Genomic DNA, 18,474 nt, shown 5'->3' with positions numbered 1-18,474 from the left:
ATCTTTTATAAACAAGTCAAATTTACATTTTTTTTTTATTGAAATAACTGATTTAAAATATTAATATATACTCTATACTCACTAAATCTTATTTTTTTTTTAGAAATTTTACTTGACTTCATTTATTATGGCTTGGTACTTGCTAATTTGCTTATAAGACCTTTTTCATTTTATTTTTTAGCTTTTATAACATATTAGTGGCTAATAAGTTAATAAAACATGTTTTTTTATATTCTTGTGTTAGTCAACACATTATTTTGTTTTTTAAACAAGTAGATCACAGGAAATTTTTAAGGGGTGCTGTGAGCACCCCACGTGGCAGTTGACGCCTTGGAAAGCCACGTGGCAGGTGCCGGGTTAACTAATAGTACTCACTGAGGGAACAATTTGAAACTTAATTTTTGTTGAGTTAGATTTTTTAGCTGTTTTCTATAGAATTAGGTATGCTGGTTTCAAAACTGTTTTTAGTTTTCTTCTATCACGTCACGTTCGTTTTCTATGTGGGTGGGAGGAATGACACGTTGATAACTGCAACTGGTCTAGACATGCCTGTTCCTGTTCAGTTACATCTGTTATACTCAGTTAATATTAATATTGTGGTAAAACGTTGTGTGTCGGTTAGCAGTATTTAGTATTTTGTTACTGAAGTGTATAGAACTACTTAGTGTTTTTGAACTGAATCGTTTCCTTTGGCTACCTCTGCTCCTACACGTAGTAAGTGCGAAAACAGGCCCCATTCGTTTTGTTATATATGTGGCAGTTTTACCATTCCCAGTCAAACGACAAACAGTACATTTGTCAGACAAGCATATTTTGCCTATTTTAAAGTGAAGCTGGGTGATAAAGATAAAGCATGGGCACCTAATAAAGTAAGATATGGCAACTCAATGGGCACCTCAGTTTAAAAAGTTGACGTGATAGACAAAATCTGAGGTTATTCTTAGATTCAGACGCCAAAAATTAGCGAAAAACAAGTGTCAGATCTAACTCAACAAAACATGTGTTATAATTTAATAGGAACATACACAAAAGTTTAGGGGGGTTTAAGGGAAAAAAACCCCAATACAAATTTTATGGGTTGCAAAAATTTCACTATAATTTTTTTTAAAGATGTTCCTGCCATAAGAATGCCACAAGTCTATTTTCAATAAAAAATCTCTAATAGTTTTCGAAATACATATTGGAAAAAATTGATTTTCATTTTGTAACTTCAAAGGGCTGTAACTTCTTTTGTGTGCATATTTGTACTAAGGTAAGTTTATATTCAATCAACCTATTTTTGACCCCAAAATCTGTGGTATAATTTATGACCAATCTTTTCGGGACACCCGTATATTAACAAAACAAAATTTTGCAGATGGGAGAAAAACGAGAAGAACTTAATATAGATATTGACGGAACAAAAATAGAACAAGTTAAAAATTTTACGTAGGTACTTAGGAGTACTAATAAAAGAAACATGATCTGCAGAGTGAGAAAGAGCAGAGTAGAGAAAACGCTACAACGTGTCATATTGTGAACAAAAAATTTATATGCAGAAGAGAAGTATCACAGAATACAAAAATGAAGTTTTCAAAGTATGTAGTTTATAGTAAACAGCAATACTAAGGAACGGCGAAAGATAAGAGCGAATCATGGGTACTAATGGAAAATGAAACATCAAGAGATACAAGCTATATAGATGAAGTTTTTAAGAAGACTAAAAAGGGTAGTTCCCTAGGTTGGCTGTATACCTTATAGTTAAAAATCTCAAACATGAAGTTAAAACCACTTCTATGTAATTGGTATACTTATTAAAAATTTTAAAAATCCTAATGGATTGAAAAAATGTGTCCAATTCAGAACGTTTTCGAACCTATCAGTTCATCATCAGTGAATTCGAATACTTTCTAAATAGCCCCAGAACCAAACAATGGTTGAAATTATAATTCATATAACCTTCGGTTATATCTTTTAACATCGGCGTTTAGCCTGTTCAACTTCACTACAACATAATGTTGATTGAATTATAATTTCAACCATTGTTTGGTTCTGGGGATATTTATCAAATATTCGAATTCACTGATGATGGACTGATAGGTCCGAAAACGTTCTGAATTGGACACATGTTTTCAATCCATTGGGATTTTTAAAAATTTTAATAAGTATACCAATTACACAGAAGTGGTTTTTACTTCATGTTTGAATTTTTTAAGAAAAGTTAAAGGTGCTACCAAAATGAATAGAATAAGGAACATAGATTAAGGAACGAACTGAAAGGTTCGATAGATACATTGAAGGTTATAGAAGAGAGACGGCTGAGTTGGCGGGGTCATTTACACCGAATGAAAGATACCATACCAGTGAGAAGAATGTGGGAAGCAAAAATATTAAAAAACAAAAAAGAGAAATACCAAGACAGACATAGGATGAAGTAGTCGAAAAGATATTGGAGAGAAGAGGAGTGACGTGGACTGATGCTTGGATGTGGACAGGATGTCGACACGAAACCGCAAATAATGAAAGATATTTGTTAAAAAGTAAATTAAATCTTACACCATAAAGGCACGTACCTATTTATTACGTTGGCGGTCCGTGTAACTGCTCCAATGAATACGGCATGCACTCCTCTACATATAAACCGCCACCGATTGGATCGCTGAGAGTGAGTGCTGCTCCGGGAGCACCAACGTATCCACGATGTGTAGCAGTTACTAGTGATGGCGGTTTTTGACAAAACACCGGTTTTTGACAAAACACCGGTTTTTGGTTATACCGGTTTTTTTTTGCTTACGGTTTAACCTGGCGGTTATAACAGGCCAAAAAAACCGGTTTTTGGAAAAACCGGTTTCTGTTACTTTAGTTTGCGATACTCCATTCGACCCGATATAAATATGATCAAAATTAGTACTATCGAAAAAACATGTATTACTTTTAACACGTTTGTATATTTGTAGAATAGGTACATTTTAACTCATTGAATAGTTCCTGTATGAGTGTATCGTTTTGAAAACGTAGCGAAATTCTTGGAGATTCGTATTCGTAATCAGTAATTCGATATTCATGGTCAGAGCATTATTTTTGGTAATCAGAAAAAGTCATTCACCCACTTTCAATGTCAAGAGTTAAGTGTGAAAAATAGATGATGTTTGCGTCTAATTCAACCAGATCACTTCTTATGTAAATATTATGATTACAAATACCTTTTCAAGGAAATATTATCATAAAACTTAATAATTGTTTCTGGCTGATGTGAGATTGCACTTTCAGTTTGCTTCTGTATTTTACAAAATAAAATAAAATTTGAATTATGGTTTTGTTTGAAATAATTACTTGAGAATAATAATTATGATTGGGATCCAAAATAATACCTAACCTAATCCTAATCACCGTAAAAACCTAATAACCGGTTTTTACTTTAAAAAGAAAAAAACCGGTTATAACCGGGCCAAAAAAACAACCGGTAAAACCGGTTATTGCGAAGTAAAAAAACCGGTTATAGGTTTAAACCGGTAGGTTTTTCCCATCCCTAGCAGTTACACAAAGCACGGAGCACCAACGTAATGGATACGTGCCTTTATAGGTTTTTGATATAGTAGAATATAGTATACAGTAAAAGCACGATTGGAAGATTATTCTCCAGGATATTAAGAAATGAAATACAACAAGAAATTCAAGGAAAGCAAGCTAAAGAACAAGCTGGCTTTCGTGCGGGACGTTCAACGGTAGAAAATCTCTTCACTTTAAAAATAGCACTAGAAAAAAGAATACAAAGAAATCAGGAAACCCACTTCGCTCTTATCGACATAGAAAAAGCTTATGTTAGTGTCCCCATAATAGAACTATGGAAGTCAATGAAAGACATCGGTATCGATGGAAGCGATTACAAGCAACTAAAATGTTATACGAGACCACTATCACCAGAATCAAAACCGCAAAACTTTCACTGAGGCATTTAATACTTCAAAAGGCCTCTGACAAGGATGTTGTCTATCTCCCACTATCTTTAAAATATGTCTTGAGCAATCCTTACAGAGGTGGACAAAAGCAGTAAAACCGATGGGACTGAAAGTGGGAAACGACTCCCTACTTACATTATACTTTGCGGACGACCAAGTTCTTATAGCCCAAGATCAAGATGACTTAAGAGCTATATGATACGGAAGCTAAATGAACATTACCAACAAGCAGGATTAGTAATAAATATGGATGAGTGAGAATACTTCATAATGGGAAACGAAGACATTGAAAACCTACCATTGAAACAAGGACATATATTGTTGGTGTGAAACAATGCAAATATCTGGGAGCTATATTTAACAAACGAGGAAATAGTGAAGATAAAATACAACACAAGATCAATAAAGGTAGAAGCATGACTAGATCTCTCAATTCAATTTTATGTGACAAAGATATCAGGAAGGAAACAAAGATAAGAATATATGAAAGTATAATGAAGAGCGCTCCAATCTACCTTGCAGAAGTTTAGGACATAAGTGCAAGAAATAAAAAGAACCTACTTAATACAGAAATTGACCTTTTGAAGAGAAGTTATCAGGTTTCGAGATTGGAACATGTAAGAAATGAAACAATTAGAGAACGTATGAAGGTGGAAAAAACTATAGGTAATAGACGATATTGAAAAGAGACAGTTAACATGGTTCGGTCATGTTAAAAGAATGACTGAGACTCGCTGGCCGAGAAAAATATTAGAGTTGATCCCACCGGAGAGAAGAAGAAGGGGACGACCACGGATATATGTGGTCGAGATATATGTTACGATAGAAAAAATTAGAAGCTGGGTATGGAGAGGCGGCGACAGCCGTAGAAATTCATTATATATAGTATAAAAGAAGAATACAATAATATAAGATAAATGCAAACCATATTATGGTTTGTTGCTTCGAATAGTCTCATAATTTATTCTGTAAAAAGTTAATTTTGATTTTAAATTTCTACTTCGTCTGTCCTAAATCTTACCAATTTATGATATAAATTAGTTTTGTTTTCTAAAGTTATATTTTCTAATCTTACAAATAATTTACAATATATTTAATTGACCATGTGTAACAAAAGATATTTATGTGAACGGACAAAATTACAGGATAATAACTTTGTAAATCTGTAGAATTTAAAATCAGAACCAAACCATAATAAAGGATGTTGCCTTGAGATAGTTCCTATGATCCCGTTTTCTTGTAAAAGTTACGTTTCTTCTGTGTGTTTTTCGTTTTTATTGTTTTTATTAATTGTTTTTGTATAATTTAATTTAAACAGAAGTGCCATTAAATTAGCCGTTTAACAAATGGTAAGGTGACAAATTTTGCGTGTACATGATGTATGTATAATAATAAACCTTCACGGCCTTTTGAACCTAAATATTCCCTTCAAATCCAACAACTGTTTTCTGTTCCTTGCACCTGGTGCCAACTCATAGACCCCTATAGAAAAGTAAATTTCATTATTAGGACAAGATATACGTCATAGAGAGCTGTGTGGACTTTACTGTATTATATAAACTAGTATTTAAACCGAATAAAAAAATTCTATCTTAGCATCCAATTTTATATGGGATTCAGTATTACGTGTAGTAAAATATATACAGTGTGTCCAATTAAGTCGGCATCATAAGTATGAGAAACTTTTTTATTCTTAGTTTTATGAAAAAAGTTATTCTTTATAAAAAGTTGTGCATGGTCTAAAACTTAAAATACAACCATCAGCTATCATTTTTTTAAGCCGTATACGAGGTATGTAAAAAAATATGAATTTTGCTCAAGAGTAAAGTAGCTTTATTTTTCACAATATTGAAAATTTTTAGATTGAAAGTTGTTTGGAATTAAGAACTATATTCTAATACGCAATTTCATCCTTCTAGTAGAAAAAAAAAATTGAAAATTTTTCTAACCAATATTATTTCCAGTTATTTCAATTATGATAACTCTTTTATTATTAATTTTACGAAAAACAGTTATTCTTTATAAAATGTTCTGCATGGTCTAAAACCTAAAATACAACCATCTTATATCAAATTTTTGTCAATTTGATACTAGGTACATAAAAAAATATGAATTCGCTCAAGAGTACTTGCTTGAAATTAAATACCGTTATTTTTCACAATATTGAAAATTGTGATTATGTAAAGTTGTTTACAACTAAAAACCATGTTGCAATATGAAATTACATCCTTTTTATTAAAATATTCTGAACTATAATGGTACTATATTCTTGTTCGAAATTCATCTTTTTTGACATACCTCGTATAAAATTGATCAAATTTGATAATAGATGGTTGTATTTAAGGTTTTTAACCATGCACAACTTTTTACAAAGAATAACTTTTTTTCGTAAAATTAATAATAAGAGTTATCAGAATTGAAATAACTGAAAATAATGTTGGTTATCCATAATTTAAAAAAAATCCAAAAAATTTTTGTCAATTAGAAGGATGCAATTGCATATTAGAATATAGTTCTTAATTTCAAACAACTTTTCATTATAACATATTTCAATATTGTGAAAAATAAAGCTACTTTACTCTTGAGTAAAATTCATATTTTTTACATACCTCGTATACGGCTTAAAAAAATTGATAACTGATGGTTGTATTTTAAGTTTTAGACCATGCACAACTTTTTATAAATAATAACTTTTTTTCATAAAACTAAGAATAAAAAGGTTACCCATATGATGCCGATTTACTTAATTGGACACACTGTATAAAAAAATTTAAAATATAAAAAATATAAAGTCGATTAAAAAATAGGATAAAATAAAAATATACTAAATATTGTGTTTATATGGGATCAGCCACGGTTAATTGTAACAATAATTACATTTTTACCTAAAAAATTTTACGTTTCGATTTCCACTTCGGAAATCGTTTTTAAAAAAGTCTTTTCAAAAATTTAGGTTGACATGGTATGTGACCATGGTCACATACGTGACCATGGTGTTGTAGGCAAGAGCCATGCTTTGGCTGAAAAGATCTAAGCTGGATAATTTATGTCCCATGGTGCATAAAATTGTAATTATTATTCTGTGTGTTTCTGCATTATTTCTATGTGCTTCATGCGATTGTGTAGGTGAGAGTGTTCGTATTGTGTTTATGTATTGCATAATGATGTATTGTGTAAAATTAAAAACGTGTGTCTCACATTTTCTTTGCTATTGTTGGTGTGTTTTTGTTGTTCACTTCTTCTTTTAGTATTGGCAACCAAAGCCTACTGCATCCTGCTGATGGAATTGCTAAAGTTTTTCTTCATTTAGTAGGATGAGGGCTACTCCTTTGATTTTTCTCTTTTTCATGTTCATTCACGATTATATACAGTGATGAGCGCGCTAATAAAACATATTAAGTTGGGAGATAAAAAGAGATGAAACTAGTAGAGGTGGGAAATTTGGCGATAGAAACCTGTAAATTTACATTATATTGATTGTTTCCCACCTTAAGGCGTATCAGAGGAGTGTATCAACTAAAACTGTCATTGTCACAGTGGTAGTTGCCAAACTCGTCCGATACGTCTAAAGGTGGGAAACAAACAATATAATGTAAATTTATTAGTTTCTATCGCTAAATTTTCCACATCTACTAGTTTCATCTCTTTGTACCTCACAACTTAATATGGTTTCCGTCTTTTACGTTATTTTGTCGCTTATTAGCGCACTCATCACTGTATATCTGGGTTAAATTATAAAACTTAACAAGGAAAACCAAACAGCAGAAATCAAAACACGAGTTAGACTGGCATGGGCGGTATTTGGCAAACTAAGCTACATCCTTAAATACAAAAGATATCCCCAATATCTTAAGACCAAGGTATACAATCAATGCGTACTCCCCGTTCTCACTTATGGTTCTCAAACGTGGAAATTTACAAAAACAAACATGGACAAAACCATAAAAACGCAAAGAGCAATGGAAAGACAAATAAGAGGGAAAACAAAAGTTAGGGATTTTAGACAAGAAGTTGCAAAATTTAAATGGAGATTTGTTGGAAACAATGTAAGACACAAAGACGACAGATGGAACAAAATTCTTATAAATTGGGAATAAACAAAGCAGAGGAAGGCCCCAAATGATATGGGTAGATGATATCAAGGAGAACGTAGGCTCTACCTAGGTGGATGACGGTAGCGACAGACAGAGAAGAATGGCAGAAGAAAGCTAATTAGATAGATAGATTTCATGTCCATTGTCCCAGGCATTTTGGATATGTATGAATGAGACTCGCTGGGCGAGAAAAATATTAGAGTGGGTCCCACCGGAGAGAAGAAGAAGAGGACGACCACGGAGAAGCTGAAGGGACAATATTAAGGAGGCAATGGATTCGAGGCAATTAGATGAAGATATGTGTTATGATAGAAAAAATTGGAAGCTGGTTATGGAGAGGCGGCGACAGCCGTAGAAATCCATTAAATATGTATATATTTTGGATATGTGGACGATTAGTGGTCTTGCAGTTTCTCCCACATTTAAACTGTTGCATTTACTGAGTATTTTATAGATGCAGTTATTTGGCCTCTCCTGTGTTGATGTGTTTGGTGTTTAAGAGGATATATCTGAGTGTTTTGATTGTTGTAAATGTTATGATGTTGTGATTGATTCCCATCCTTTTTAATTTTTCCGATAAGCCCCTTACATATTATGGTATTGTTGTCATATATGAGTCCCTTCTTGTGATTCAAGGATGATATGGTGTTACTGGATTGAAGGAACGATTCAAGAAAAAACGTATGAATACGACACAGAACTATATAACATGCCGTTAACAAGGTTTTGATAGTACAAAAAGAAACAAAATGCTGGAACATATTCGTAATCTACAAATGCCTCCCCTATTTGACTTCAATGCGGGAGTGCGACAGGGAGACGGACCATCAACTATGCTGTTCAATCTAGTTCTTGACGCAGTCATCGGAAAAACGAATTTAACTGGCTACATAAATTCCAAATCAGAGCAAATTACAGCATATGCAGATTATGTAGCTATCACTAGTAGGAGCAAGCAACGACTCACGAAAGTGTTCAAGGAAATTGATTCTGAGGCATGAAAAAGGGGGCATAAAATAAGCGAAATAAATACCATGTAAATGACCGTCAAAATAACACCTGACAATGAAAATAATATCGCAATAGACAACTACACTATCGAACGTGCGGATGCCTTCACATATCTTGGTATAGAAATCAATCAAAAGACTTCCGTAAGCAGCGAAAGTAATGCACGTATTTCCAGTGGGAATCGTGTAGATTCTCCTAATAAAATATTGATGACATCGAAATTATTAGAAAAAAGAATCAAAATGAAGAATCAAAATGACGTTCTACAGATCATTAATTATACCTGTAATTATCTGTGTTTATGTTGCATGGGTAATGACAAAAAAGATGAAACGCAACTCAAGCCATACGGGAGAAAGATACTGAGGAAAGGATCCGGTCCGATTCAAGAGGAAACACATGGATAATCGGGAGAAACGACGAGATTGATGAATTAAATTATGATGGCAAGATATTTTAAGATTTGTTAAAAGTCAGGTACTGCCATGGTTAAGACATGTCCAGAAACAATAAGATACGAAATCAACAAAGAAAATATATCAATTGAAGCCGATAGAAAGACAAAAACAGGAAGGCCCTGAACGAGATGGTTGGATGACGTAAAAGATTACCTGAAAAATATAAATGTAAGACAATGGAGAAGAAGAGCACAGGAGAGGTCTGAATGGAAGGACATAGCCAGACATAGACCGGTCTAGTTAGACTCAAAAATAGGAGTGAGGTTACAAAAATTACCATCAAGCTGACAATTGCCAGGATTGTTCAAAATACCAGCATAAATGAAATCTAAAACGTCCTCATAAATCCGACCCGAGCTAAAAAATTTACGCGGGTTCAAAGGTCACTAAATATGGTTTTTAGCGATTTTCAGCGAAATGGTAAGTTTTACCATAAAATTAGTTCTAACAAAAAATGTAGATTAGATAATTATCTATAAAAAATATCTTAATACTCTTTTTCGTAAGTGCCACCGTTCTTGAGATACAACGATTCAAAGAGTGGAAAGAGTTCTAATCGTCATATATGTATTAGTACACCACGTATTTACATCACTGAAGCTGTAATTCAAGTAAACATAATATTCTATCGTCAACTTAACTTATATTACACATAATAATATAAGATAATATAAATATGATAATGTTTCTACTATACAGCTTGCGGTCTACAGAGGTATGCAATGTATAAGCTGTATTATATTACAGTGCCAACAAAAAAATCTTTACAAAGTGAATGTAACGCGAAAATAATAAGAATTATTATTTTAATTTTACGGCTTATTCCCAACAAAAATAGTAAAATGATATGACAAAGTATTAACTTATAATAATTCTTCTTACTTATGCATCTTATTCAATTTGTAAAGATGAGTTTTGTCGGAATAAACACGTTCTATCGGTACGTCGGCTAATCTAATCACCCTACCAATTCTTTTCTCAGAAAGGTTTGAACATAATAATGAAAGCCAACTTTCTAGGCAAAATGCTTATTTTTAAGTACTAATAAACATTTCAATATACAATAAACTTTATGCAAATTTAGTTTGTTTACTATTATGCAAATTACACCTTTATCTTCCTGGGTGGCGAAATCCTTCAGGTAGATGACACCCTCGAGGTATTAATTAGTCTTGAGTACTACTCCGGAGTGACAATACGTGTTAAACCTATATTACTTGAATGTGCTGAAGTTAAAAAAACTAATTAAACTCCATAAGAAGTTTTTTCCAACGGCGTTAGCTTTCTTCTCTCTATGTATGGAACGCCTAAAAAAACTACGTGCTTAGATAAGTTTCGATATGCATGTTTCTTTAAAAATACTCGAAATAAAAAACAAGTGCAATTATCTTGTCTTCCTCCAACCTCAGCGGCTGCTCATCAACATCTTTTTCGGGTATATTACCAAGTTCAAGTGTGGCTTGGTTATCAGCTAGATCCAAAAGACTGGGGATGGAAATTAGTCGACAGTTCATTAGAACCAATTCAAACTTTACTCCCACCTGCGGCGGAAAAACTCCTGAACACAATTTTTTGCAACTGTTAAAAGGGATGTAGCGCTAAATGTGGTTGCAAAAAAGTTGGACTGTTTTGTTCGGTAGCATGCACTAATTGTCAAAACTGGTCGGGCTCCAATGTTGAATCACCAACAATTGAGGATTCATTTGACTCTATCAAGGAGCCATGCGATGTGTCATTTTTGGGGCAATTTACTTGCACCCAGAATGAACAAGAAGAAGAAGAACTAGAAGGTGAAGAAGAAGAAGAACAAGGAGAAGAGGAAGAAGAAGTATTAGAAAATTATGAACCCGCTGGATAAATTACCTTTTTTTAATTTATACCGCTTTTTATAACTTTTATCATTTTTAACCCTTGCCAATATCAATTATTCAATAGCTTTAAATTAAACAGAATCAATACAGATCCGTGGAATAGGTCTACTGGGGAAACCACGTTAAAAAAACGCGCTATGTACACTACCTTAAAGGTGGTGAAGAAACGTGTCATATTATGAAGATTACAACTTTTTGAATCGTTGTATCTCAAAAACGGTGGCTCTTACGAAAAAAAGTAATAAGACATTTTTTATAGATAATTATCTAATTTACATTTCTTGTTAGAACTAATTTTATGATAAAACTTACCGTTTCGCTGAAAATCTCTAAAAACTATATTTGGTGACCTTTGACCCCGCGTAAATTTTTTAGCTCGGGTCGGATTTATGAGGACTTTTTAGATTTCATTTATAATGGTATTTTGAACAATCCTGGCAATTGTCAGCTTGATGGTAATTTTTGTAACCTCGAATGTGTAAGTTGACCGGAGTAACAAGCAAACGGTTGTGATCCAAATTAAGATGAAAAATTCATAACTTTATTATATAACATAAACAACATTTGTTTAGTTCGTTTAATGATATGACTTAGTGCTTTCGTTTTGTAAATTCCAAAAAAAGATGTTTAAGAATCTACCAAACCGAAATGATTTTTAAACTGTCATTTTGTTGCATTTTCATTTTATTTACTGTCGTAAATGGGAATTAACCACAATTTTTGTTGAAAATACGTTTATTTTGACGTTTCAATTTCCACTTTGAAAATAGTTTTCAAATGGAGACGTTTAAAGTTAGCTGAAAATTGATTAAGTTAATAAAATCTAATTTACTTTTTTCGAAGAGAATATACAAAATAAACCTTGTATAACATGTCTCTTTTATACGAGGTGTAATCTTATACATACGTATTATTATTATCTACACCTGACATATCTGTTCACTTATCAAAATTTTTATATATTGATTCACCAGTAATCTTCTTTTTATAAACTTTATGGATGTAGTCATTATCTTCTGTGAATATTATTGAACAGTTAAATGTTATTGTAAAGATTTATAAAATTATATTAGTTGATTGTTGATTTAAAGGACTTGAAGGTTTATTTGTTATATTTGAATTTGGAAACTCAAAATTATTAATAAATATCGATCTGACTGATTAAAATAAAAGCAAAAATAAAAAATAGTTTTAACTTGCAAGCCAGAAAAATGTAATACATATTTTGTTTGTTGCATCAAAATCTCCAGTTAACTAAAAATTCGCATAATATTCGCAGTTTAAAGTGTAAATATTATAAGTAATTTGAAATGTACCGAAATACAGTGACTATAAAATGGGCTGGGCTGAACCACTGGAAAATAAATGAGTGACTGACGATAAAAAACCCTTGATCTTTAAGCAATAAAATACGAAACTGACTTTGGTTATGGGTGTTAAAAATTAACAGAAAAATTCAAGGAAAACACAGCCTAGGACAAAGTAGAATATCGGTGATAGGTAGTTTTCGAGAATTGTGCAATGCTTTTTAAATGGATCTAGGTAAGATCGGAATAATAAATAACAAAAATTAAATAAAGAGGTAGAAAAAATAATAGAACAAGATGAGACAGGTACATGAGAAAATTACCTATTACGATGATGTTCCACTGATGTTTTAGTATTCAAAGGATCACACTAACCAGAATATCATCATCCACTGAAAACACACTCTAGATACCACGTTAGGTAGCAAAAACTGATTAAAAAAGGGGTCAGTGGGTATGTTATGGTATTGATAAAAAAAGGACGAAAAATATGCAACGAAGAAATCTCACACAGGGAAATTTGAACCATCAAATGCATCTAGAATGTGTTACATACAATGATTAAGAACTAAATCCTGCTTTGATTAGTAAATAATATACAGGGTGTCTGCGTAACTTTGCACCATATGGGAAACTTTTTTAATATAAATTTTACGAAAAAAAGTCATTCTTTATAAAGTGCTCTGCATAGTCTAAAACCTAAGATGCAATCATCAGATATCAAATTTTGTCAACAGTATACGAGGTATGTCAAAAAATATTAATTTCGCTCAAGAGCAAACTACCTTTATACTTCAAAATATCAAAAAATTTTATTATGAAAAGTTATTTGTAACTAAAAACCATATTCAAATATGCAATACCAGCCTTCTACGTGAAAAAAAAAATTCTGAGATTTTCCTAACATCATTTTTATTTATTAGACATGTAATAACTCTTTTATTAATAATTTTAGGAAAAAAACTTATTTTTCATAAAAATCTGTGTATGGTCTAAACCTCAAGATAAAACCATCAGTTTTCCAAGTTTGTTAATTTTATACGAGGTGTGTCAAATAATATGAATTTAGAAAGAATATAGAAATAATTCTTTCTGAATTCATATTATTTGATACACCTCGTATAAAATTAACAAACTTGGATAACTGATGACTTGACATCTTGAGGTTTAGACCATGCACAGATTTTTATGAAGAATACCTTTTTTCCTAAAATTATTAATAAAAGAGTTATTACAGGTCTAATAAATAAAAATGATGTTCGGAACCAGTAATTTAGGAAAATCTCAGAATTTTTTTTTCTCGTAGATGGCTGTTATTGCATATTTGAATATGGTTTTTAATTACAAATAACTTTTCATAATAAATTTTTTTGATATTTTGAAATATAAAGGTAGTTTGCTCTTGAGCGAAATTAATATTTTTTGACATACCTCGTATACTGTTGACAAAATTTGATATCTGATGATTGCACCTTAGGTTTTAGACTATGCAGAGCACTTTATAAAGAATGACTGTTTTTCGTAAAATTGATATTAAAAAAGTTTCCCATATGGTGCAAAGTTACGCAGACACCCTGTATAATATGTATATATAAATGATGGAGGGCAACTGTATATACTACGTACAGTAGGAAAAATGAAAGAATACCCATGAACGAACATATAAAACACTCTGTATTTTCCTGTCACCGTGTCATACAAAAAATTGGCCAGCGCAAGTACATGTAATAATTATTATTACATGTACTTGCGCTGGGCAATTTTCTTTGTCACACGGTGACAGGAAAATACAGCGTGTTTTATATGTTCGTTCATGGGTATTCTTTCATTTTTCCGATTGTACTTCAGACTTATTGGCCCATCTTCAGCACAGTGTAGCCAAGAGAAAAGGATTATGTTAACTTGAGAAAGGCTCACTACAAGAGCAATGTTACCGTTTTTGTTGTGACCCTTTCTCAAGTTAACATACTCCTTTTCTAACTTGGCTACACTGTTCTGAAGATGGGCTAATAAGTCTGAAACAGTATTTTCAGATTGAGAAAGAGGTATGTCACATTATACCTTTAAGAACTTACCAAATGAGGGTTGAAGTTTTAAAGAGTAAATATACATAAAATTGATACCTACATAGGTATAAGTTATATTACCACATAAACGCATTTACTTTGGTTATTATTAGAATACAAAATGACTCAGATCAACATTTTCATTTTCCAAAAAATCTTATAGGACGTGACCCTGATCAAGCTTTTCATTTTCCCATAAATCTAATAGGACATGTGCTTATACTCTGCACGGTGGTGATAATTTTGAGGTGTTTACATATCGGATGGAATATTCTTACCTTGAACAAGTTGAAAAATAAAGGATCTTACTAACCTGCAAGCCTTAACGCAGACATTCTTTGAAATTCTGGTTCTTGCAGCCATTTCCACATCCTCCTGAATGTTTCTCTACCGGATTTCAGCTTGGACCAAGGTTTTGGATTTCTCAGCAAGTCAGAAAGTGTCCCCTGTGACCGACACAACACCCTTTGGGCAAAAATTGCTTGCGGAATGCTATATCGTTTCAGTTCTGCACTAATCCTCTGAGCTAGTTCTTTGGTGTTGATTTCCTCAACGTCTGCCGCTATAGCTGGAACACTTAGGGATCCAGGACTGGTGTTTTTTGACGAGAGCATCGTTTGTTGTTGCTGTGACACAGGGCCTGCCTGCAAAGTTACCACTGGTGGTGATGGAGAACAGTCTCTAGGTTGAGGTGTGATTTGCACTAAGGTAGGAGGATGATTTTGTAAACTGAGTCCATTTAAATTAGCTGAACTAAAACTAGTGACTAGAGTACCATCAGGCGAACTGAGCGACGCGGAAGGCGGACTGAGTTGAGGACTATGTAATCGAGCTACAATGTCTCTTTGAGTACCATAAGGAGAATCATAACTCGGGGGAGACATGCTTTTCTGTGGAGAAGATAAACCGTTTTGGCTATACGAACTTTGCGGACTTATTGGGCTAGGTTGCTGCTGCATTCCCATTCCAGGCGATGAGTAGTTGTGCGGTGGAGTCATTCCCATATTGGTCATCGTATAATTTGTGTTAGCATTTACCCCTAAGCCCAAATTTATACCACTGATACTATTGTTTTGCATGACAGTAAATGAACCAGTTACATTACTAGCATGTCCGTATGCAAACTTGTCTGACATCGTTGATATGGGCGGTAAAGGTTGAAGTGGTGTCAAAGTTGCATAAGAAGAACTGGGACTATATCCTGGAGGCGACATTCTGCCGTTCACAGAGGTTAACGTCTGGTAAGTTGGCTCAGGATTCAAGGTGCGGTAATCATTGTTGTCTATCATATTAGCCACTGTTACGGTGCCAGGACTAAGTTTTCCAGGACTAAGTAATTCTGAGTCCCTGGATTCTTCTTGAGGTTGCACAATAACGGAAAGAGGGCCATCAGCCTCTTCTTGTTTGACGATACGTCGTCTTTCGACCAACGCGCGTGACACGAGCCTCATTCGAACGACCTGCGTCTCCATGCCACCGGCAGTGGCAATTACCGCATGCGCCCCACTATCTGGAGAATCGACCGTTTGTTCAGCTAATGCTTGTTGTTCAATCATGTTTTCAATATTTTCCATCAAAAAGACGACGTCTCCGCCGTAGTGGAGGTGTCACCATCATTAGCCATGCCGGTCGTAGTTTTGGCGTTTTTTATTATTGTATGAGGTAGCAGGTAGTCAAAATAAGTATATAGACAAGAAATATGACAAACAATTGACACTGACACTTCACAAAAGAATAAAAAGAAGATGTTGCTAGCACTAACACTGTCGTCGTCGATTCCACCGCCGTTGCCGTCTTTTTTTACACCGACACCGACGCCGTGAAACCGTGGACGGGAGCAGAGTCACCGAAAACAACAACGACGTACTGAACGACTCAGCGTCCTCGCCGCACTGTTTACATTTACGCGGTGAATGCGAATCCCATAGCGGGATGTAAAAGAACTGACGACGGTAACACGAAATCATCCCCGTGGTTGTATACCACCATTATGATTGTCACTTGGTGTCAGTAGGCTAGGCCTAGGCGATTCGCATGCTCCCTTCGATCTTCGATAAGTCACGTCGTGGACCGCGCGTTCCCTCTTGCGACTTTTTGTCAACACGAATTTCGATTTTGTATTCTGAAAATTGCAACTGAATGCCCGGTCGATACCGAAAGGAATGGGGGAACGGACGACACCAGGTGGTTATGCGCGCGATTTCCTTCTTCCTCGTGCTGCGCTTATGCCCTACTGCGTTGCGCTCCGTCCCAACTACCCGATAGCTCGCTCCACCACTATTACTACTAAACACAGAAGATATAATAAAGGGTATTTTCATTATATCGCGGCTACAGGGCCACTGCCACTGCACGCCAAAATCATATTTAAATTCACCAATTACTACTACAATTCAATTGAAACCCGTTTAAAATTTGATTTAGCAGCAGAATAACACAAAAACGTTTGATTTTTAAATTAGATTTACTTTAATTTAAATAAACTAAAATAAAAAAAAGTAAAAATATTTTGATAAAAATACATAAAATTGTCAAAAATTTTAAAATGAAATACAGGGCGAATCATGAGGAACCGTACATACTTATACCTCGTTTGGAGGCCCCTATGAACAGGCGCGGATCTAGAAATTCATAATAGAGGAGGGGGGCAGATTTACCTCAATATATTATATTTTCCAGATTTAGGCATACGACTCACACTTACTTTAAGGATAAAATACACTATATTCAGGGGTAGTTTTGTGCGGACCGTCAATACATTCAGAATATGCCTAGTGTTTGGCAATTTTGAAAATATTTGGCCATGAAATTATATACTATGTTTGGCTCAACTTATCTGTGCGAAGCCGCTTTATCAAGAATGAACTTTATTAAAAATCGGTAGAAATCTCACTTAACAGATGAATATCTCAACTCCCTAATTAGACTCAGTTGCACTAAACTCACTCCAAACTTCAGACAGGTTGTACATAAAAAAATGTCATTTTTCTCTCTGATAATTTAATTTTGTAAAGAGTTTTCCCCCTTATTGTTATACTTACTAATCATTAATTTTGAAATTAAGTAAGCTGTAATATAAAATTGTCATGTGCATTTTTTTATATTAATTTCCTCTCTACTACATATATGTTAAGTAGGAGTACCTACTTTTCAGATGTGCATTTAATTAAAATAATTTTCAGATTTAATAAGTTTGAAACAAACACCTTGCATTGAAACTAATGTAGAAAAGATAACATGTTAATTAGCATTTTGTACTATGATTATTTATTTTAAATTCCTCAGTTTCCTTTCTACAAAATTAAAGATGTCTAAAGACTTCATTAGCATTCAAAATATAAATTCCTAATTTTTAAAATATTCTCAGTAACAATTTACAATACATACTGCTGTTTTCAAAATAATATACTCATAATAACATCAAAACAATACACAATGAATTTATATTTTATTTATTGTACCAGAAAAACTTACAGAAAAGTATACAGTAACCAAAAAACAATCAGATATTATTAGGTTTCCTTTTCATATTAGTCCATGTGTGGGGCCACTTTCGTATGAAAAATGTTTCTGACTCGATTTCTTTGCGGATTCCTGTTCAAAAATGTCGCCTTTAAACAAATCAGAAGGGTGCCGGGTGAAACAATTTTTTAAGCAAATTCAAAGTTACTTTTTTGCCTCGAAAAATGTATTTTTAGGTTTCTTGCGTAATTATAAACAATAAAGGTC

The 18,474-nt window shown here is 33.5% G+C and overlaps 1 protein-coding gene across 1 annotated transcript in view; it reads right to left on the bottom strand.

Moving 5' to 3' along the window:
• The window catches only part of LOC114334446 (homeobox protein onecut), a 267,715-nt gene extending 250,879 nt beyond the window's left edge, over positions 1–16,836 (bottom strand). Inside the window, exon 1 of the mRNA XM_028284487.2 lies at positions 15,059–16,836. Within this exon, the coding sequence (XP_028140288.1) occupies positions 15,059–16,319 (1,261 nt within the window). The 5' untranslated portion in view covers positions 16,320–16,836. The remainder of the gene's footprint in view (positions 1–15,058) is intronic.
• Positions 16,837–18,474: the final 1,638 nt, after the last annotated feature.

Source organism: Diabrotica virgifera, chromosome 10, assembly GCF_917563875.1.
Source record: "Diabrotica virgifera virgifera chromosome 10, PGI_DIABVI_V3a".
Lineage (NCBI taxonomy): Eukaryota > Metazoa > Arthropoda > Insecta > Coleoptera > Chrysomelidae > Diabrotica > Diabrotica virgifera.
Note: the sequence above shows the minus strand (reverse complement) of the source record. Positions and strands in the feature narration are given on the sequence as shown.